The sequence below is a fragment of the Zootermopsis nevadensis genome, unplaced genomic scaffold, assembly GCF_977971745.1.
Source record: "Zootermopsis nevadensis isolate Lab colony 2312 unplaced genomic scaffold, Znev_1.0 Znev_ptg000006l, whole genome shotgun sequence".
Taxonomy (NCBI): Eukaryota; Metazoa; Arthropoda; class Insecta; order Blattodea; family Termopsidae; genus Zootermopsis; species Zootermopsis nevadensis.
Window position 1 is genome coordinate 6,099,636 of NW_028259138.1, and position 22,880 is coordinate 6,122,515.

The 22,880-nt window shown below is 37.8% G+C and overlaps 1 protein-coding gene across 3 annotated transcripts in view; it reads left to right on the forward strand.

The window, feature by feature from the left end:
* Positions 1-22,880, forward strand: part of Nckx30C (solute carrier family 24 member Nckx30C) — a 211,015-nt gene that overhangs the window by 170,432 nt on the left and 17,703 nt on the right. For all 3 annotated transcript variants that reach the window (XM_087343600.1, XM_022060173.2, XM_087343601.1), the window contains 3 exons: positions 12,311-12,458; positions 18,133-18,248; positions 20,274-20,410. In XM_087343600.1, the coding sequence (XP_087199726.1) occupies positions 12,311-12,458; positions 18,133-18,248; positions 20,274-20,410 (401 nt within the window). The remainder of the gene's footprint in view (positions 1-12,310; positions 12,459-18,132; positions 18,249-20,273; positions 20,411-22,880) is intronic.

The window sequence follows — 22,880 nt, forward strand, 5'->3', positions numbered from 1 at the left end:
TAGAATGTTTATATTTTTTTCGAATTTGTGAAAATTTAATGAAATACAAGAAAATCATTTTCCTACTGTGCATTATGATAACGTCAGTTGAATTACTTTGGCGACAGCAAACTTGTAGCCGAAGAAAATAAAAATCAAGGCCAATGGGCTATCCGAAATAGCGAAGAGCGAAATTAGAGAATGTGTGTATTAAGTTGGAGTATATCTTTCCAATCTTCTTTTATAAGGAAAAATAAGCTTATGGTATCATAACTGTGTCCACATTCTTGTGTATTTTCCCTTTCTTAAAACTTTGAATGAAACCCATGCCATTGCATACCAACCTACCGTTTCACCTTTAAATTACCCATCACAGTAATACAAAATGGCGTGTGTACGAAATACCGAGGTTCAGAAATAAACTATGGCCACTTGGAAAAAAAATTGACGTTAATTGGGGCGGAATGTGCGACTTTTCTGTAGGATGTAACATAATAATACGACAACAAGCGACCTGTAAGCTAGTCACGTATCCATTTGATACTCATAACTAATTATTCTATATATATATGATATTTCTACAAAATGTGTATAAAATATAATTTCTTGTGTTAAAATTTACAAATATGGAGACGATGCCATATCGTGAGATAATGTTAGGTAGTGAGGATGCTAGCGAAATTATTTTCTGTTCTAGTAGAAGAAATTTTAGACATTAAAAATACAAAAATGTGAAAAACGCGAAGGCCATAAACAATTTTAATGTTAATATATTTATCTGTAAACACAAAAAGTCTGTAAATTAAAGACATACAGAGTCATCTAATCATGTTGTTACACGTATTAGTATGGTAGTGCTGTGTATACAGAATGGCCGTATAAGCTCCAGGGAAGAGGCCACTTGGGACATATCCAGCTCTAGATGGGAGAAATTGGATCTTAGAGGCGTACTATGTGAAACTGCACGTAGGATTTAAATGCATCAGAATAGGGTAAAATTACTCCAAAAATATAGAAAATATCTTGACCAGCAGAATAACTATGAGCTACTCAAGAAGACATTGTATATTTGAATTAATTTGTTTGTTAGTGACTAAGTTATTTATGGTAATTATTAACATCCATGAAACGTCATTTAATTCCCTAGTCAATAAGTTTACAATCAAGTTGCAATTTTTTAAACTTTGCACCAGCATTTATCTATTTACGCAGTTTATTGCGATTCTTATTACCTGAAAATTTATAATTCGGTAAAAGGTGTGCAAGAATTCAAGAATAAATAACATTAATATGTGCTAGGATTGTAAGCAACTACGATAGTCCAGACAGTTTTAGAATACATATCCAGAGGTTTCAGAGCTGTGGGACGGGTGAACGACCTACCTAACACCTACCAAAAAGATGACGTTTCCACGTAACTGCTTGCTTTTTATTGACAATTTTTACGTATGACGTAGGCCTATAGTTTGAGCCGTTACCATCTCCGGCGAAGCTTAAAAATACTTTATTGATTATTGAGTTGAATGGAAGCTTGGGGAAACACGTTTCTACTCATATTTTAATTAGCTAAAGTCCCTCAGAATATAACTGTATAATTCATTTAACGTTTTAACAAAGCATCTCTTCCATAAGTAGGATTTCAGGTTTTCATGATGGTGAGTACTAAGATGGCCGTCTTCTGGGCTGTAACACCGTTTAGTCTGGTAGGCATTTACCAGCGTTTCAGAGGTCCTTGCTGCCTTCAAAACCGCCGCAAGAACCTCAAATCCTATTTAGTAATCTTCTATGGTGGAGGCTGTTCATTGCTGCTTTGGAAGATTCGAAACCTTATTCATGAGCCTGATGAAGGACGCAGCAAGGACCTCTGAAACGTCTGCAAGACTGCACGGTGCCATAACCCAGAAGACAGTCATCTTCGGACTCACCGCTTTGACTCCAGTTTAGATTTTAGCGTTCCTTGTGTCATGTGCAGTAACATCGGCAGAACAGCACTTAATGTTTTAGGCAACGGTCCGTGCAGTTTAGTAATCTTTTCCTCTCCCTCTTTTGTATTTTACCAGAAGGCGTAGTTAGAGTCAGTCTCCGAAACGTCGTGATATTTAGAATTTTAGATATTGTCCTTGATATTGTTTTTGTCATGTACCTTATTTTTAATACTGGTCTTATTTATTTAGTGTTCTGTCTGACGACAGGTCCATATGAACAGGATCCTTCCATCCTTTTCTCGGACTGGGACCTGTTCATATACGTTGGTTTGCCATTGCCTTCTTCTGTGTGTGAATGGAGTAATTGTTGGGATGCCACGGAGAAACCGAGGAAGCCCCCGTGTTGCCTAGATCACGGCCTTGCCCAACACAAGTTATAAATTCGGGCACCGCCGGGAATCGAACCCGAGACCCCAGGATTACAAGGCCAGCGTTCTAACCGCTAGACCACCGTGGCTTAATACTGGTCTACTGAAAGATAATTGTGCAATATCTTTAATCATTGTAGTTTCTAAAACAAGGGTACAGACAGACGGTGGAGTGCCCCAAGAAAGTTCTGATGAATAATATGATCAAATTCTGGCTGAAATTAAAACAGGGATTGAACTGTCATAAACAATGAATACCTTTCTTCTGTGTTAACAAATTTCTGAAGTAGTACGTAATAATGAATACATGCACATCGTACAATAATATAAGAGAGATGTGTATGTGTGCGCGCGCACCTGTTGGATAAAAGTCTTATGCGGGATAAAATTTATTCCACTAACTTTTAAAATATGAGTGCAGTTTCGAAAATAAATTTTGTAAAATATTGTTAACTTTTGAACCGATTATAAGGAAATATCCGACTCGTACCGCAGTTCTGGCGTCTCGGCGCATACGATATTGAACGTTGGCATGTTCCAGGCTTTCATTACAGTTTCGCATTACTGTCGCTTTCATTTTAAACTTTAGTCCTACAGAGTAGAATGTGAAACTGGCAGTACGCTAACTATATAATTGTTTAGTATTAGTTTATAAATGCTCGTATCACTCTTCACATAAAGTAATCTGCGGAATTAAAGCTGTGGAGGATTTGAGGTTTTACGGCGATGAGTCTGAAGATCGCTGTGTAGATGGCATCGACTATTGAAGGAATTCGCCGTCCTTAATGGAAGCATTACTTCTCTCACTAGAGCAGGCATTGGGTCCTATCCTAAGCCACATGAGTCCAACCCACAAACTCACACACTATTTCTTTAATATCTATTTTGATAATCTCCTAGACCAGCTGTTCTCAACCTTTAGTGTTCGCGGCATACTTAGGACTTTTTTAAATACATTGGAATAAAGAGCTTAAATTTATAATAAGAGTAAACCTATTTTTGGAAACCTTACTTGGCTTGGTCTTGCTCGTAGTGGAATTTTGGCTAACATTATTTTCACATTTTTCACTGTAACATTTTCTTGTTACAATCTGTCCATTTTTAGGTGCGCTACTTGTAATAATTATTTCCTATCGGAAATTGTTTTTAAGAAATTGTTCTACAGTCAACACATCGTGATTAATAGTTGAGCGACACAGGATCTTACACAGACGCAGATATTTACTGTTTGTGGCGTACTCTGTCAACAAATGGAGTCCGTACGAATTTATTCTCATTCCCAGCATGCAGTGGGGTAAGGTAATGTACATTTCTAATCATTGTTGTAAAACTGCAACCAACAGTAATTGATATTATCATTGTCACTAATATTTGCTTCCAATTTTGTTATTAAATATACTCAAGAACGGTTAATAACGTGATATTAAAAGCTATTTTATTTGTTAATTTGCGTACTTATTTTATATAATCATTGTTTTTAAAGCTTTGTGGAGTACTTGGCAAATGCTCGAAGTTGGCCGGTTGAGAATCACTAGCCTAGACCGTCCAAGTAATTTTTCCCTTCAAGCGTCCAGACCAACATTTTGTATGCATATTTTTCCATGAGTACTGCATAACTCACACATCTCATACTCCTTGATGTGACTATTCTATGACATTTGATAAAGAATTTGTATTTATCACAGTACCTTAAAATAGTCCATTACGGGTTTGTTTCATACTATTTCATCTCGCCGTGTTGTCAGCCTATTGTTTCTCTTCTGATAATTCATATGTCTCTAACTTATATGACGCTTTGCAATAAACGGATAAGTTCGACTGTATGCTGTATATTCTTCTAGTGAGGAAGTTTTTCATATTTGATGTAAGAATTAGGACACATTTCTGGTTGAAGCTCAGACCGTCAGCAATTGTCAGGTTATGCACTATTCAGTAGACAACTTCGCTCTTTCTTTACGAGGAAAAGACTTTTCTCATCCTGTTCTGCTAAGTCGCTGAAGTTTCTTTTGATCGTCACTAGACACTGAATCACACAGCACACATTTCCAGAGTAAGTCTGCCTTGAAAGAATCAGTCCCAGCAAAGACGATATCTACAGAAAATACGCCAAAATTAATTTGTGTTTGTCGTCCTGTTTCGATGTTGATGCCTATTGTTAGTTACTTTTTGTCCTAATTTAATTTGTCATCTGTACACTGGGTTATTTCGATGTGTTCATGGTTAGTAGGCGTTACGTTGTGCACTGCAAAGAGTAGAGGTGTTATAGAATGTTTGATTACCGTATTTTTATTTTAATTGGTTGTTTGCTGTTTAAACCGATATTTTGTAAAGCGTTGTCCATTGCCTAAAATTTGGCCGTTCATATCTCCACATAAAATGTAAATTCTAATTAGAACTTTTAAAACGTATAAGCATAAGACTTACCACTATAGCTTCGAAATAACTCAATGTACAGATGGCGCAATAAATTAAGGCAACAAACGCATAATCGATTAGGCACCAATATCGAATCACAGCAACAAACACAAACTAGAATCTGTTTATTTTTAATGTATTTTGCCTTTATTGGACGTGATAAACGACATTTCGTTGGATACCTCAAATTCTTTCTTCCGGCACAGGGGAAGAATAACACTGTGTAGTAGTAATAATATTTCAGAAACATCGGGTCCAAATTATTTAGTTAAGTGAGCGATTGTGTCCGAGTCTCGATTCCAAAGACACGTATTTCAATTTGATCTGTCTTTGATTTGAATCCAGTCTTGTTCATCATTCCGCCCACGAGTCCTTGTTCACTTCCTAAATTTTCTTTGTCCAGATATTTCGTGGCGTTTCTTAATAGACGGTAGCTCGCTGATAGTGTTAGCAGTATTCCAGACTTAGAAGATATTAATACAGAAACATAATCATTAAAAACAAAGTTACTAGAAAAACGTACTATCAATACACCTATTATTAATTGTTTACAACTTTATTGGATGTTAATCTTTCAATTTAAAAGTAAAATATTCCTTATTTCAGCTAAATATTTCTGCACGTCCATTCGCCATGTACAAAAAGTGTGATATGTAGTAAAAATATAATGATAGTGATGAATTTAAAACGACCTAACTTACAATTACAGAAAAACACCGGTCAGACATAAACCCACTGACATGAAGTTAACGGATTAAACGCGTTAAATGAACGGGTCACTAAGTTACACAGAATAGATAAATGAGTCGGATCTCAGTAAAGACCAGACTTGTCCATCTTTCATCTGTGGAGGTCATCTGATAAAACAAGTCTTTATCACCGAGCACAAGTCCTGAGTAAGTCCTATGCAGGTCGTCTGCACAAGTCCTGAGTAAGTCCTATGAAAATTTCAGTGTCAACAGCAGGGAATTAGCCGTGATCGTGACTTACCAAAATAAAGTGTAAGAAGCGAAAGAAATGTGTAGGCCAGATATACAGTTTACCAGGAATAAAGACGAAAACACAATGCAGTTATTCGAGCGAGAAACAAATTCGTATTACTAATGCCTGCTTAGTAACGCCCTACTACGTGCAAAAAAGAAAAACATTAACTTGACTATACCAGGCCATTGACACACAAATTTAAAGCCATATAACGAACCGGCTTATTGGCGGTTACACAAAAGATAACGTTAAACTGCTTTTCGGCATATCGAAAGTTGTAAGTTAATGCTTTTCTCTTGCTCAAGTCTAGCCTTGACACGCTGAGTTCCCTTTTCAAAGTCTGACATGGTCAATTAATCATTCATGCTGAATTGGGTTCAGAACAAAATCTTCCTCGAATTACGAGAACAAATCACTTAAGTATTCTAAACTTTGAAACACAATCAATCATACTTTCTCTGAATATTCAAAAGGTATGAGATCCTTGTCTGATGATCTATGGCAGCGCATTCCTTTACGGGTGGTAGAAATAGTAACTAAACACTGCAAAGTAGTGCTGGCGTTTCTGGGCAGGTTTCTTCCTCCATCACTGAATTCCTTAAGCGAATTCCATTCGATGAGAGGCTTTTTCTTACTTAATCTATAGGTGCATTTAACATCAAAAGAAGAACTTTCTACCAAGTGTGACTTCGTATGTACCGGATGGGGTAAAAATGGCGTTATTTGCATTGTAAAAATAAACGTTTCTAACATTTCTACGGGTTTAAACAAACTCATTTATACAAGTTGTGCGGAATGATTTATTCAGTTTCATTGATTCGTTACACAGAAAAGCATTTTCTGTCTTGAAAGTTAAAATCGATGTTTTATTTATAATTCGTTCACATTTTATCGGAATCTATGTTAAATGGGCCACTATTTTACTCGATTACGGCTTGAATTCATCTTTTCCATTGGTGGACGGCTGATTGAATGCTGTCTTGCGATACGATAAGCCACACTTTAGCAGTTAATATAGTAAGAGACAGAATAGTCTCATTCTATGAAATTTCTGCAACGAAATAATAGGAAATGCGTGGCCCAACTGTTCCTCTGATGGTAAAGCGGCCGGAACGTGTAGGTGACCGCTCACGTCATACAGTTCTTTGGTTAAGAATGCGTAGCCCTATCCTTTACTCCTTCATATGTCTTGAGGCCTTGGTGCTTAATTAAACATAGGGACAACGTTACCTTTTTATCCAGAACAATACCTCCCACTACAACACACAATTCAACCAATGATTATCATCAATATCTGATTTTCATGGGATATCGGCTCCAGTTCTCTCATCCTTTTGTAAAATTATTAATACGGTCTGCCCCCTTCAATACACAATAAGACGTAAACAAATTTTTGATCAGATCACGAATCATACAAAAATGCTACTCACCATAAATTTTCTTCACAATGAATAAACGCCATTAATAAATTGTTTGGTGCGAATAACTGATTACAACTCGTGTCGGTACAGTGGAGTGGTGGATATAACATCTTCCACGTGGTACTGCAGTTAAAGTGGAAAGACGTATTAATCAGGCGGGGTTGAATAAAAACAGTCAGAGAATTGTATTCCGTTCTGATCTTTTTTGCTATATCCCGACGTTCAGACACATCACTGTCGCTTAAGAAATGCCCCGATTCCGACGCCAGGTATAAATTTCCTGTTAGACACGTAGAAATAAAAAAAGAAAGCGAGACAGAATATTAATGAAGTTAATTAGAAGATTTTTCGTTCGTCACGGACGAGAAGACGAATAGGTTTTTTGAGCCCTGCTTAAAATACTAATTACGAGAACAATATATAACTGGATGTAGGATTTGAGACTTTCACGGTGGTGAGTCTGAAGATGGCTGTCTTCTGGGCTATTACGCCGTGTAGTCTGGTAGAAGTTTAGCGACTTTTGCTGCAACAAGGACCTCTGAAACTTCGGTAAACTTCTACGAGACTGCACGGCGTAATAACCCAGAAGACAGCCATCTTTAGAAATTGAATCTTCGTCTCATAAATGTTAAGACATTTGCATGAGGGTTTGACCAGAAAGGCAGCATTGCCTCACAAACAGCCTTGAAGGGAGAGAGAGAAAGACCTTGATTTTCTGAGTTAATCTAAGCAAATATCACTTAGTATACGGTAGTCAGGTGTGCATGTTGATTCTACAGGTTTTGAATGTGGTAGTTGTGAGCAGTGTGTCTCGTGCCTGCAACAGAAAACGGAAATTATACAATTTTATGTAAGATTTGAGGTTTTCACAGCGGTGAGTATGAAGATTTCCTGAGCCCTGATGACAGAGGCAGCATGACCTCTGAAACGTTGGTTAACATCGACCAGCGCAACAACCCAGAAGACGGAAATCTTTATACAATTTTAATCTCTAAATGGTTTATTTGTAAATCACAGCACCCTTGTATTTGGACTTTACTCAAGTCCAATAGTTAATTGTGTCAAATATCTTGAAACAGAAATTGCAGTTGAGGAGAGCATGTCGGCACTACGTCTACATGCTCATAAAATATCGCAGAACTTAGAATTACAATTGGATTTTGTCCAGTACAGTACACTAGAGTGTCATTCCCGAAGACCTGTGACAGAAACCGATTGACCAGTTATGAGAGGTTATGTATGCACCCAGCCGTCGCTGGCGGTCAAGATTCATATTCCGTTTCATAAATAAATAAGTTGGGTTAAGAGACAGCACATCAAAGTGGAATACTTTATTTCCGAGACCTTTTCTTTCTTAAGTTGGACGCTCTTTTGTAAGCGATATTCAAGTGCTACAGCATCTCAGTTCTTCTTGCATAACATGTAGCACCAGCCTTTCCATGAATACATTTAACATAAGAGAGAACACCGAACGTCGCGAATGAGCCTTGCTTGTCAGGATAATGTAAAACAGGCCACGGCCGTTTCCTCGATATAATTTACTGTTCATTATTTATTAATCATTCAACGATGTATGATCTGAGAGTCTGGAGAATTAACCGAGAATACATAAATATAATATTTATGTTGCTGTAGACATATCATTTGTGGTATTTCAAGTGTATCTGCGATATATTTCCCCATAGAAGTTTACGTTAAAACCTGCTTAACGTAAAGCTCAGATGGAAGTTTGTCTGTCAGCTTATTAGAAAAAGATCCATCATATAAAATACGTTTCATAATAAGTAATTTTTATTTTAAATGTTTTCGTACACTTAATATGCCTCTCCGAAATATAAAGAAAAATTAATTTCTTCGCAACAATAGATTTGTATCAATAAATAATAGATTTGTGTCAAGAATAAATAAATATCAAAGTCACCTGAGAGATTCAAGATCGAAAGTAACGTGTGTAGAACGACTCGCAGGTCGACTTTGGATTCTTCATATTCCGTGTTGAGGTAATGAACAGCAAGAAAAATAAGAATAGTCTTTGAAATTAACAGTTCAGAGTGAAATGCAGCAGCCCGCATTACTATGAAGGCAACATTTGTCATCGGGGGTTCAAACTAGTTTCACTATATTGCATTTATTGGTATTCAGGGAGCCTGGGGAATTTTATGATAGTGTGCTGCTGAATATCGTAGGTTAATGGATGAAAAATTGTGTGTAGATCATTTCAGCTATTTCCACAATTCTGAAATCCCCTGACTTCAGTCATTTCTGGCATTCAACTGGTTCGAAATATTGGATTACATTACCAAAATACGTGCCTAACTTCGAAATCGAACTCGCAACCAAGAAGAGAAACAGGAGGCTGTAAAATTGAACATAGCACTAACAGGGTGTTCTAAAAAGTTATAACCTAAACCCAGTGACGGATTTATTTGGTTTAAGCTTACAGCAACTAATTTTAATTTATTTCTTTATATACTAATGTAGTATGATATGGCGTCACAGTGTGTACGTGTAATTGGACCATCTATAAACTATAACAAATAAGTTAGGAATAATGTGATTATCTCAAATAACTTGCCGGCTATCATAACTGAGGTCTTTCACCAAGCAAGTAAATTAAATAGACCACTACCACTTCTTTTTATGTCTTTCCTTTTTTATTGCTCACAATCATTTTTATAACTAAGCTACGAATAAAATAAAATCATAGGTGATTATTTTTGAGTAAGCACATTGAGTTTCTTCCTAATTCTGTGTATATTAATATTTTGTAATAGAAAATATATCTGTTGATATCTGTGTTATTGTTATGAGAAAATTACTGCATTTTGTGTTTTGAACTAAGAAATTAGTGAACTGTACGAGCTGCGATCGGAAAGTTTCAAGACTGTGTCAATAGAGGGCGAACCGGATGTAGTACGAGCTTCTGCCGCTAGGGGGTGCGGCCTACATTCATAGTGAATCAGTGTGCCAGCCGGCATCATCGAATTAGCATTTGTTTCTTAGTTACGGGCGTTTTGGTAGTGCATTACACCGACCCTCCTGCGATTTCGGAATGGCGTGTGCATCAAATTTTGCCAAAGACTCGCCAAAACGGCTACGGAAACCTATGAAATGCTAAAGCAAGCATTTGGGGAGTCCGCAATGGGTCGTGCACAAACTTTTGTAAGGCATTCACGTTTTAAAAATGGCCGAACCTCTGTCGATGATGACGAGCGTTCTGGACGACCATCTTCGAGCACAACGCCCGAAAATGTTACGAAGATTCGGCAGGCCATTCACGAAGATCGACGTCGTACAATCAACGACTTGTGCGACATTGTTGGGATAGGCTATGGGACCTGTCAGCTGATTCTAAACGAAGAACTCCACATGCGACGCATCATGACAACGCGCCAGCGCACACCGCCCTCAAAGTTCGGCAGTTTTTGGCCTCAAACACCATGGCCGTCATCCCGCACCCTCCTTATTCTCCGGATTTAGCTCCGTGTGACTTCTTCCTCTTCCCAAAGATGAAAATTCAGCTAAAGGGAAGGAGATTTGAGACGATAGAAGAGATTCAGGCAGAATCGCAGATGGTGCTTGACAGGCTGACAAAGAAAGATTTCCTGGGATGCTTCCAGGCTTGGCAGCGGCGCTGGGATCGTTGTGTTCACTCCCAGGGGAACTACTTCGAGGGTGATGGATGAATTTAATACCTGAGATAAGTGTACGGGTTTTTATAGGCGCAGTCTAGAAACTTTCCGATCGCACCTCGTAAATGACAGACTAGTTTAATGCCATTACGCACTTGATATAAATCCGCAAACTTCTGTGGGAACTACGAAAATTTTAAATTAATATTAAAAAAGAAATACGCTCGGCTTAAATCCGCACCTCTTAATCTGGCAGGAATGCCACGGATGAATGTATCTGGATATGTCGGTGACTATCTGATTTAGTGGAACATTCACTAGACTACAGTAAACAACATAATTCTGTCAACAGGTTTCGCGGGTCAAGTATGAGAATCTCTCTTTGACGATAGCATTTGTAACGAAAGATGTACGAGTAGACCTAGAAGTAAATGTAGATTCAACTAAATACATGGGCTAAAAACGAGACCAACATCAGAAATAACGGCGGAACGTAATTATAAGTAACACATTTGAAAATGTTTCAAAATTTAAGTATCTGGGAACAACATTAACAAATAGAAGTGAGGTTCATGATAAAATAAAAGTAGAATAAATTCGGGGAACGCTTGTTTTTATTCAATTCAGACACTGTTATCTCTCTTATTACCCAAAACACTGAAGATAATAATTTTGCCTGTTGTCTTGAATGGTTGTGAAATTTGGTCTCTTACCTTCAAGGAAGAACGTAGATTACAAGTGTTTGGAAGCAAAGTGCTCAGAAGATGATATAGTTGCGTCACATTGTGAAATTTAATTAATTATTCGATTTTTGTCCGTCTAATCACAATTCATATTTAAATTTACAGGAAGATATTTGGGCTTAGGAAGGATGAAATAAATGGGAAATTTAGGATATTGCATAATAAGGAGCTGCGTGAATTGTACAGGTCACCTAGCATAGCGAGGATAGCGAAATCTAGGAGGCTGGACATTTAGCACGCATGGGGAAGAAAGGGCTGCATACAGAGTTTTGGTGGGGAATCCTTCTGGAAAACGACCCCACTCTGCAGACCAAGAAGGAGATGGGAGAATAATATCAAGATGGATCTTAGGGAGGTGGGCTGTGAGGATTATAAATGGATGCAGTTGGCTCAGGATCGTGGCCGGTGGCGGGCTTCGGTGTTGTCGGTGTTGGACCTGCGGGTTCTGCTACGAGGTAGTTAGTTAGTTAGGCTACATGTTACTTTCATTCCACAAATTTCATGTGTCGGTTATGAGGATGAAGTGAAAAAATGACGGTAGAGGACTTTTCTGAACAAACACTAGAAATGTTGCAACGTGTGTTTGCCAGAGAAGCAAAACATTCTTAAGATCCAAGAAAGTCATGGCCACTTTATACGTTCATGTATTGTTGCGACATCTCCTTTAGCTTTTAAATCTTGATGTTATAATTAAACCGTAATCTACTGGCAGCTTCGAAGCGCGAATTTGAAATCTGTAGAGCGGTACCAGTTTTAATGCGATGACTGTGATTTTGTTTACAGATGGAGGATCCCGACGACGAGGAAGAGAGAAATGATGCACTGGACATCTCGTGGCCTGACACCGCGAGGAAGCGCATCACGTACCTCTTAGTGGCGCCCATTATGTTCCCCCTGTGGATCACTCTGCCCGACACTCGCACACCCAGAGGTTAGCCACCCCACTGCTTGCAAGACACATTAGAACTAGGCGGATCTGCCAGCCAGTTACCAAAATGCAATTTAACCCTATCTAGTTGAACGTGCTTTAGAAATGTTCTTCTTCCTCGGCTCTACAACCCAGTGTGGGACTAGGCCGCCTCCTTTCGGAGGCTTCCTAGTCTTTGAATCGTGCATCTGTGAGTAGTGAGTGACAAGCCCACTGCCTCTGCACAATTTCTACTCAGCCCTGATTTGTCTGCTAGAGCCATCTAGTAGTGAGAAATGGCCGCTGAATTTTACTTACGAAACATCTCGTTCGTGCTCGTAAGGTTCTTTTACATGCCATCTATGACATGGCTTTAATTCCCCTCCGAACGAAGTTGTCCTACGGATTTTTATCACCCATCGACCTCGGTCGGGTTTGAACCCGCGAACTTTGTATCCAGGAGGTAGCACGCTAACCACTAGTCCACCGATTTAGGAACGCTACATTTCAAAATACGTTTTCCACCAAGTACGACAGGTCAGGGAAGCCATGAATAAGAAGTGTACAAACTATGGTTTCATTTTAAGGAAGAAGTGGTTGGGAAATAGTTTACTTCCAACTAAACATGAGAGAGTTTAGGAATGCTTATAACTAGGGTTCGGATGTTCATGACCTAAAAATCGAGAAATATGCATGCAAATATGCCCCCAAAAATAGCGAAATATGACCCAAAAGAGGTAAAATATGACCTAATTTGTTATGAAAAAATATTCGCTAAAATTTAAAAAAGGCGTTTTGTATCTCAATCATGTTATTTACATATTCATGTACAACTATTACATTACTTGATTTCCTAGCAATTTTAATCAAAAACCTCAGTCGCTTTAAGTTGTAAATGCCTCGTTTTGGATCAGCATCAGATGTTGAGAATACGCGCTCCTTTAAAAATAAGATAAATTTCAAGAAAGAGCCTTTCATGCATTTCAAATTCATTGATTGCAAATAAATAAATAAAATTCAAAATATTAAATACCTTTCTTCATTCTCCTTTTTGGCAGTATTACAATATATAACAATGTGCATTTTCAAGGTCTCAAAGTAAAATCTTCTTGGATTGTCGCACAATATGGTCTTGTAACTTGAGACATCACAAACGATTCATGGCGTTGTCGAAAATTACAGCGAGAGAGGAGAGGTTTACTGCATCAAGAAGGAATAAGACACCAGGACGGTCAGCAAAGAGAGTGCTAATAACGACATTCGCGAAGACATCCGTTGTTTCTTCAATCGAAACCCAAATCTTATTGTCGCCCACAGTACACGTAATTCTTTTCAGAACATCTTCATAACAGGCTGGTACATAGTTTTTTCGTAGTGTTGATTCGCCTGGAATTAATTGAACCAAGTATTTCTCCAAGAAAGTTTTGAACTGCTCGTTGTTCACCTTGTTCAGTTGGCAGACGCCATCATTTCACATAGGGATTCACTGTTAGTGTCTGAGAAATGTGGTTACAAGTAAAATTTTATACCCAAAATATAACCAAAATATGAATTTTATCCTCAAAATATATAACTGAAATATGCATTTTACTATAAATATGATCAAATACATAAAAATGGCCTAAATATGCATTATGTGCAAAATAAAAACAGCATAATTGCGATTAGGATAACCCAATTAGTGTTTAATTTCAGTTTAGAATTAAAATAGAAGCCCCAATAAAAATATTACATGTCATGAACATCCGAACCCTACTTATAACCCACTCATCAATAGTGAATTCATTTTGCATGTCATGGCTGTTGTAAAATGTACCGGCTTCTACAAACTCCCAAGTTAGTTATCTCTGATTTGGCACTTCGCTGGTCTCAGAGTAAAGGTAGTTTACTTCATTTCAATATGCACTGTGGCTAAAAGCCTCGTGGGACTTCACATAGCACGACGTATTATTATATAATGCGAAATTTGATATTGGATGAAATCTTAACTGTCAAAGTATATTCACTGACGTCACCAAATTGCATGCTTCAAGGCCACGAAAGGACTCAACTCCGCACCCCCCCCCCCTCCTCTTACCGCGCTGCTTTATGGCAACAGTTCACCGTTGCTAGTTTCGATGCACTGCGAGTTCTGAGCTGTCTTCACTCCCCTGGCCTTCGCTGTTCGTGTTGCAACGTTATAAAATGTTGCTGTTACCTTGTATTATACGGCTGCAAACATTCTCCTGGCGGTGAAGACGTCGGGAAAACATTGGTATCAACATACAAGTACACACAACGTCATCATCCAGTAAACCGTCATCAACAAGTACTATCATCTTCCGATGTGACAGGTTTTTTCGGATATATATATTTGTCTCTGGTCTCTTCCACGCTTCATTGTCCGAACGCTTTTTCCCACAAGATCTGCATGCCTTTTTATAGGTGTTATTTCCAAAGGAATTACGAAATAATTCCTATCATGTGCTCTTCGCACAGATTTGATGAAATGTAGGCATACATTTAATTGGAAAGTAGTGTCTACCCATTCGTTGCGTAAAAACCACTCTACGGTTCGAGACGAAATTTGGTATTAAGAGTCTGCAGTAAAGTTACCAACGGATTTAACTTCGGTCTATAATTATTCAGAAGGCGTTTTTCAAAGTAACGAAAAAAAGTGTGAAGTATAGAAATATATTATATTTCTGTACATCTCTGCCTAGTCATAAATAAACAGTCTTCTTTTGTTCCTCTGTCTGATGATGGCTTTTTAAAAATTATTTCCAGATGGCCGCGCTTGCGCACCTAAAAAAGCAGAGACTTATATTTAATGAATCTCATTTTCATTCTGTAGGAGCCCTTGGATAAAGAAAAGGGCCGTGTGAAGTCTCCATTCAGAGAGGATAATGCAGAAAAATGAGGACGTACGTCAATGTACAGAGCGGGATTCGAATCCACCATATGAGACCTGTGCACCATACATTTGCTGTATTCGGAGTGCTTTTAATTAACATCAGCGAGACGTTATAATGAGCAAATTAACCCTTTTCATGCTGGAATTAAAGGCAGAATCTTTTTTATGTTCTTTCGTGATAACTAATATGTTCAGTTTAATGTAAGATCAAAAGATAAAGTCGTCCCTGTGCTTAATTAAGTACCACACCATGAATATGTATGGAGAAGTTTGGGTATAACACATAGTTGCAATCTTTTAACATCGGCACATTCTGAAGGTACGTGGTTAGCATCACGCTCCAGCCGCTTTAATTTCGAGGAGAACCCCAAAGACGGCTAGAGCATGGTAGTGAGGGGTCAAATCTCCCCCCCCCCCTCCCCGCCTGGAAATGAAATCGTCCAGCCAATAGTGGTCACTGACCGAGACGCCCCAGATCACAAATTCAATTTCTCTTTTAAGTGGAAAGACACTACAGGACAAGATCTCCTGTTCACTGATAATGCCACACGCCTGAGACAAACATAGAATAATGACGTGTTTCAAAGTGATGTATCTCGTTCGTAGCATGGAAAGTGCTAGAGCGACCAAACTGTTGCATCTATCTGCAGCTTTATGGTAGTAGCGAAAACAAGGGTCTGAAATGACGCACTTTCAGCTGTGTATCGTCCTCGGGCTGGGTTTACGATGTAGGATAATGTAAACACGTCTTCCATTCTGAACACAATCACTGCATTAGAGCCTACGTGTTTCGAGTTGCTGTGAGGTTTTGTGTATGTGAGAGTCCAATTATTCATGTTGTGAGCATTTGACGAGTATAATATATTCAGAATACATACACCTGTCACTCTCTGCAATGGAATTAACCAAACTTCTCTGTACATCATTCAGTGAGGACAAACTGAAACCAGCACAAGCCATGTTACATTTCATTCACCTCTTCAGAATAAAAATACAAATACACCCAACCCTCCATTTACAAACGTAATTCCATTAAAATTGTATATACGGTAAAATTAAATTAAATTCCCATTATAACTCATATTTAAAATATTCTGACTCGTTCCCAACTCCCAGAAAAATTACCCAATATTTTCCCCACCTATGTTAGAATACTAAAAATATAATAAAAATAATAACTCTATTACTTTTTGATAGTAGTTATTACCTATTTAACCCTGTAAAACATTATTAAAATGTTAAATAAACGTTTGTGTTGTACAACAATTACTGTAGTTATCATATAAGCGTATTCTTTCGCGTTTCTTACGAAGTAATCCTCCGCCCTTGGACGAATTTTGGTTTTTCGTTGTACCGAAAATAATGCTCGCAAAATGAAAAATATATATAAGTTTACATAAGTCCTTGTAGAGAAAATTTGTATCTCGAACGTTCGTTAAGTCGAATTATACGTGTATGGGCTGAATTGTTAACTGATATTGAAGGACCAAAAAGTACGTTTACCGTCTTCTTATTATTGTCTACTATATAAATGTTCAGTTTTGGATAAGAATAACATAGACCGATTTCTTGATTCTTGAGTAATTTAATTATGTTTTTTGCATAAGCTACATAGCTATGAATGAAATGGATAGAACGGTGGTTTTACATATTATCCTTCGCTTTTCACAGACAGATAAAGCGTTTGACGGATTTCGCACCACAAATTTAACTGATTCTGTGATGTTACTTGAAATATTTATAATTACTCAGTTAAGTGATGCTCCGTTTTTTATGAAACCGATTCACTGCAGTGTTTAAAGAAGGCTGTCTGTAGACCATATCCTGAGCCAGCTGAATTCAATCCAAACAGTCATCCATTTAACTTATAATATGCATTTTAATATTATCCTTCCATATGTAGGCTTACCCAGATCTTCCATGTGTTTTCATCTTTTCAGATTTATCGACCACAATTTGTAAGAATTTTTTAGGTTATTCTATTTGAGTTGTTCGCAGTAATATTACTGGATGAAAATAAAAGCTATGAACCCCCTCATTATGTGTTATTTTCCGTTTTCTTGTCACATTTTATTTGATCAAAATATTCTCCTCAGCACTCTGTTTTAAAACGTCTTCAAAATAAGTACTTTACTGAAAGTTACAAGAAGTGGATTTATTCGGACTGCCAGATGCCCGCTGTTTACAAGTTAAGATCCGCTATACTGAGCCCATGGCACTGCCTCGTGTGGGTCAGAAAATTGTACTCTGTGTGAATATAATGGTCCGTGTAATAATTCCAGACAATGGCGATCGTGTCTCTCAACCAGACACTGAGAGTCAGAGCCACTAAGCCGCTTTCTTCGGAGACGAACTCTCTGTTCTCAAGACGCAATCTTAATCTTTTCGTTTCCTTTTGTGTTGCATCTTACAGATGTTACTAATTTGCCCTAACATTTACTTGTTAAAAAGGACATTATTATTATTAAAACTCTACTGGAAAGGAAAATAAAAGTATAGCAAAGATGCTTGGTTTTAAGACTTTCTGTTTGATCTTTCCGTTCAAGTACGTTCTTAAGGAAATAGAGGGGCGGGAGGGGGCTGTTCCCCCACAGCTTTTGTGACAGAACATCAGCATACAGTACAAAATTCAACCTTGCAACTTTGTTATTGGTTCAGAAACACGTTTCTGTAACAAAATTCGTTATTAACAACAGATCATTAAGAAATATCGTACTGTGGATGTTACTCAGTAGAAATATGAACTTATCAAAGAGACGTTTTAAGCAGAAGTTGTCGATATTAACAGAATATATTGTGTTGCAGGCAAGAAGTTCTTCCCCATTACGTTCATTGGTAGCATCGTCTGGATAGCCGCCTACTCATATTTGATGGTCTGGTGGGCCAATGTGTCGGCTGAAACTATCCGGATACCCCCTGAGGTCAGTAGAAGTTGTACAAACTCCAATGATCCACTTGAAGCAGAAATATGTAAGAATTAATTTCGTTATGTTGGTTTATAACTTTTTAGCAAAGCTGTTGTGACGTCTGTTCACAAAATATTGGGACTTTATACAAATGAAGAAAGACAAATAACATTACGCAACGAGGATCTTAGAAGTTTAAGCTATTCACGTAATTTTATTAGAGTGATGAAATCAAGGACTCTGAGATGAGCAGTATCAGGATACAATAAGACGGATAGATCGCCCTGATGATGAAGGCAGCATGCACCTCAGAAACGTCAGTGAACTTCTAGGCTACATGGCGCAACATTCCAGAAGTTAGCCATATTTTGTCTGTAGTTGTATCGAATCTCGCCCGGGTAACCGCCTATCTGGCAGCGATGCTAATGTCGGGATCGCTTCCTTACAAATTCCAGTTTACTTACTGTTCATTATATTCTTCCCATTTCATTCTATGCTGCACAATCTCTGCAGCGGGACCATTGTTGTGAAATAAAACAAGTCTGTATGAAAGACTAACCACTCCTGTCAACTTAATGTTTCTAAAATGTGTAAGTGTGGCGTCCTTTCTCGGGGTTAAAGCACTCACCCCCATCTACTGCCAAGATCAAGAATGAGTAGGAGCTATACCACCACTCTCCCAAAAAACCTACAAGGCGTGTAGCGGGAATGCTTTACTTTACTTTTATATTGCCAATATCTGTTAGGCCTTACTGACCCCATCTTTATTTCAAAATCACTACTCCTTTACATCAGCAACACAGTCTGCGTCTAAGATTTGTGTTAACCTTTGAAAGCTCATTGGTAACTGCACATTCCACCTGCTTCAACAATCAATAAAATTTCGTTGAATGTGTAATTCTTACTGCAAACGCCATTTATTTCCTTAAACAGCATTAAGAAGTTCTTTTTAGTGGTGAAGAGTTGTTTTCTTTGAGATATGAACTAAATTCTTATATATTACTTAGAAAGCTTCAATTTCAGAGGGTTGACCCTTTTTTTTCAGCCGGCCGATCCGTCGGCCGGGGCAGTTGCTGCTAAGCTAAGCAGTCGGCAGATCCGTCATTACCTGCTAAATCTGATGTTTCAATTACATATAAGGCTCCTAGATGGTAGCGTCTGCATCAGATAGTTTATACTTTAGTTTATATTTTCCTTCACAGATCGTTCCTATATTCCAACAAAAAATATTTTCTGTGAACAAATGAAATTCGTTTTGCTCAGATGTGGACCTCGTGGTGTGTTTATAGTTGTCACGTGTAGATTTCGCTGTATTTTTTGCTAAGATATGTGTTTTTCCTTGCAATTGTGTTTTTAGTTGAAGTTTATACAGTGCTTATGATATTTTTAGATTATTTAGATACTATAGATAGTGATAGTGCCATTATTCCGGAAAGTGAGTCTGATTGTACTGAAAGTGATGATGACTTCTCCAGAAACTACAGGCCCACCTGATGACACTATGTACGATATTGAAGGTACGTGTGCATTATTTTACAAAAAATGTTGTAGTTCGGGACCAGATAACAGTAGACACCAAACCCATATCGAATTATGCAGAAATAAATGTTCTTTCTTGCAGGATAAGTGATGAAGAAGGAAGACAAAACACAATTTATAATTTTACTTTCTGAAAATGAAATTTTTTTTGTAAATATTTTTTTCAGTATATATTTCAAAATTTGTTGTAAGTAAAATATAACATTAGAATTTATGCGATAATTTTTTTTCTACTCTACATTATTTAGTGTATTAGTGTGCGTTTTTTCATATGTGTGAATGTAAAATTCTTTTCGTGATAAATTTTTACATTCTTAACTGTAAATACGTGAAAATTTGCCTGGGTATTTTCAACAGGCTTCAGGGTTAAAAGGGTTAAATCATTGTAAACAAATATGATATTTAACTCAGAAAGAGAGCTTCCTCTGATTAAGTGGGAGCAGAAACTTGTTTCATCGACAGTCAACAGCAATAAACTTGACAACCTCAATAATGTTGCAGGTGATGGGGTTAACATTCCTGGCTGCAGGAACTTCTATACCAGACCTCATTACAAGTGTGATTGTTGCGAGGAAAGGCTTTGGTGACATGGCTGTGTCCTCCTCGGTTGGTAGCAACATCTTCGATGTCACTGTTGGGTACGTAATTTACTTCTCATTCTATGTACCCCTAGAAGCTGATGAGTATCAGTCTTGAGTAAATATACAACATTTTAGCTAAAGTATTGTTTTCCAAATTCTAGAAGTATATTCTTTCATAGATATTGTGACAAAATACTTGTTTCATACTAGTAAACTTATTACCCACGTGTATCTGTGCAAACTTTCAGGGAAAATTAACAAATGTTTTTTCTCAGTGTCACACCAGCTGTAATCAAAATTTCTTAAAAAGATTTGCCTCTATAAACTTGACAGGTATTGTTTTTTATTGAAATCTGCAGCACTATAGTATTTATTTCAGGAAGTATAATATTTTATTATAGACACACAAGTCTAAAATAAAACATTTTGGCCATCATGAACAAATGTTAAATGTAGAATCAAACCCATTCTGTGAGACTTCATGATATTAATTTTATCAATGAGCAGCAAAATCCAGCTACAGTAGACTCTCAATTATCTAGAGGTAGATTTCCCAAAATCTATCTGGTTTAAAGGAAAATAAACAATTAATTTAGAAAATATGTTGTAAAAGAAGCTTAAAAATCTGTACTCCTCCCCCAATATTGTCAGGTTAATTAAGTCAAGAAGAATGAGAAGATGGGCAGGGCATGTGGCATGCATGGATGGGGCGAGAAGTGTGCACCAGGTATTGGTCAGAAAGCTTGAAGAGAAGAGACTGCTGGGGAGACCTAGACATAGTCTCTATCACTGGACCAGTGATAGAGACCAGTTCTTTCTGACAAACCCAACTGAGTAGGTACCTTCTCTCTCGCCTGAAGACGGAAACAGAGCCAGTTTCTGAAACGTTGTGATTTTTCTTTTAAACAAAGGTGATGGGAAAAGTCCAGTTAACAAATTATTTTAAACCATATCTATGTTGGGCCACCAGTTGAAACATCCCTCCTCTGACTTCTTATGACTAGTTCCAAGATACAGTTCAGAGAGCAACCACAAGACACCTAAACAGAGAACAGTTGTAACAAATACTTGTATTTCCCAAAGAAAATAACTACTTTCCATGCAGAGATCCTGAAAACAGTGATGACAGGTATCCAGCTCCAATTGTGGTCAAGCCTCTGGTTACCCTTGTAGTGTGAACTTCCATGCCTTGGCAACTAGTTTGTTCTGTGGGTCTCCCAGGCTATGTCTTCAACAGTTTATGATCCCCATTCTATTGTGGGAACTTGGTAAATGTAAGACTCCACCCCTATGGTATTTGGAAACAGTAGTCAACTAAGAGCATCCATGTATATATGATTTGCTCTACCTTCCTATACACAATCTCACATATCTGAAACTGGCCAAGAGTATCTAAATTCAGCCTGTAATGACATGTCCATTTGATTTTTGACCAAAAATGACCATGAGGGGCTGGTTATCAATACACATTACAAAATCCCTCCCTCTCATTATTTCTCAAAATGATTAGTGCCATGATGATTGCAGCTGATTCATTATGTAGTTATGCATAATTCTAGTCTACCTGTGAACATTTCTTGGGGCAGAAGGCCACAAGGTGCTCTGGGAAAGCACCAACTCATTTCCGCAGGTTGAGGAAATACAAGTGAGCTACATAATCAGTTTTAGTGTATAGGACATTAATACACAAACAGTTCCAATGATATTCAGAACATGGGTGAAAGCCAACTGCTGAGCCTCACCCCATTGCCACCCCAGTTCCTTCAGTAAGTCATATGATGGACTTGTTCTAGCAGAACTGTCTACAAGGAACTTGTAAGCACTGATCAAACCCAGAAAATCACCTTGGCTCTGAAACACTGGGTGGTACCTTTGCTTTCCTGACGGCTTAGATTGTCTGATCATGTGGATGTAGTCCATCCACATCTAGGATATGGACCAAAAACAGTCTGTGGGCTCAGTCATCATAAACAATATGGCAAGAAATTAATGAGACTGAAATAAAATAAAAATACGTGGCATGAGTATCATTCCGAGAAGATGTGAATGTCGGAAGATGAACCTCACAGTGGATGACCAAAAACAACCTCCAGCCCCGAATTAATGGACAAAGTGAGCAATTTACTGATAAGAGACCACCGATTGGCACTCCTAATGATGGCAGGTGAAATTGATAATGTCCATAATTATCACAGACTTGGAACATTCTGGTTGGCGTCTTATGTATGACAACTCACCTCATCAACGTAAGACAATTTCTGGCCAAAGAAGGTTTTGCAGTGCTCAGTCACCCACTGCATTTCCCTGACCTGCTCCAACTGATTTATTTTCTGTTTCTCTGGTTGAATTTGAGATTGAAAGGTCACCAATTTGATATGATTGATTACATTCAGAAGAAGGTGTAGGCAGAACTGAATACCATCACAATAGCTGAGTTTGCCAAGTCTTTGCAAAGTTTATATGAACACTGTAGCAAGTGTATTCGGTCCCATGTGACTATTTTGAGGGAACAGGTAATAAACATGTT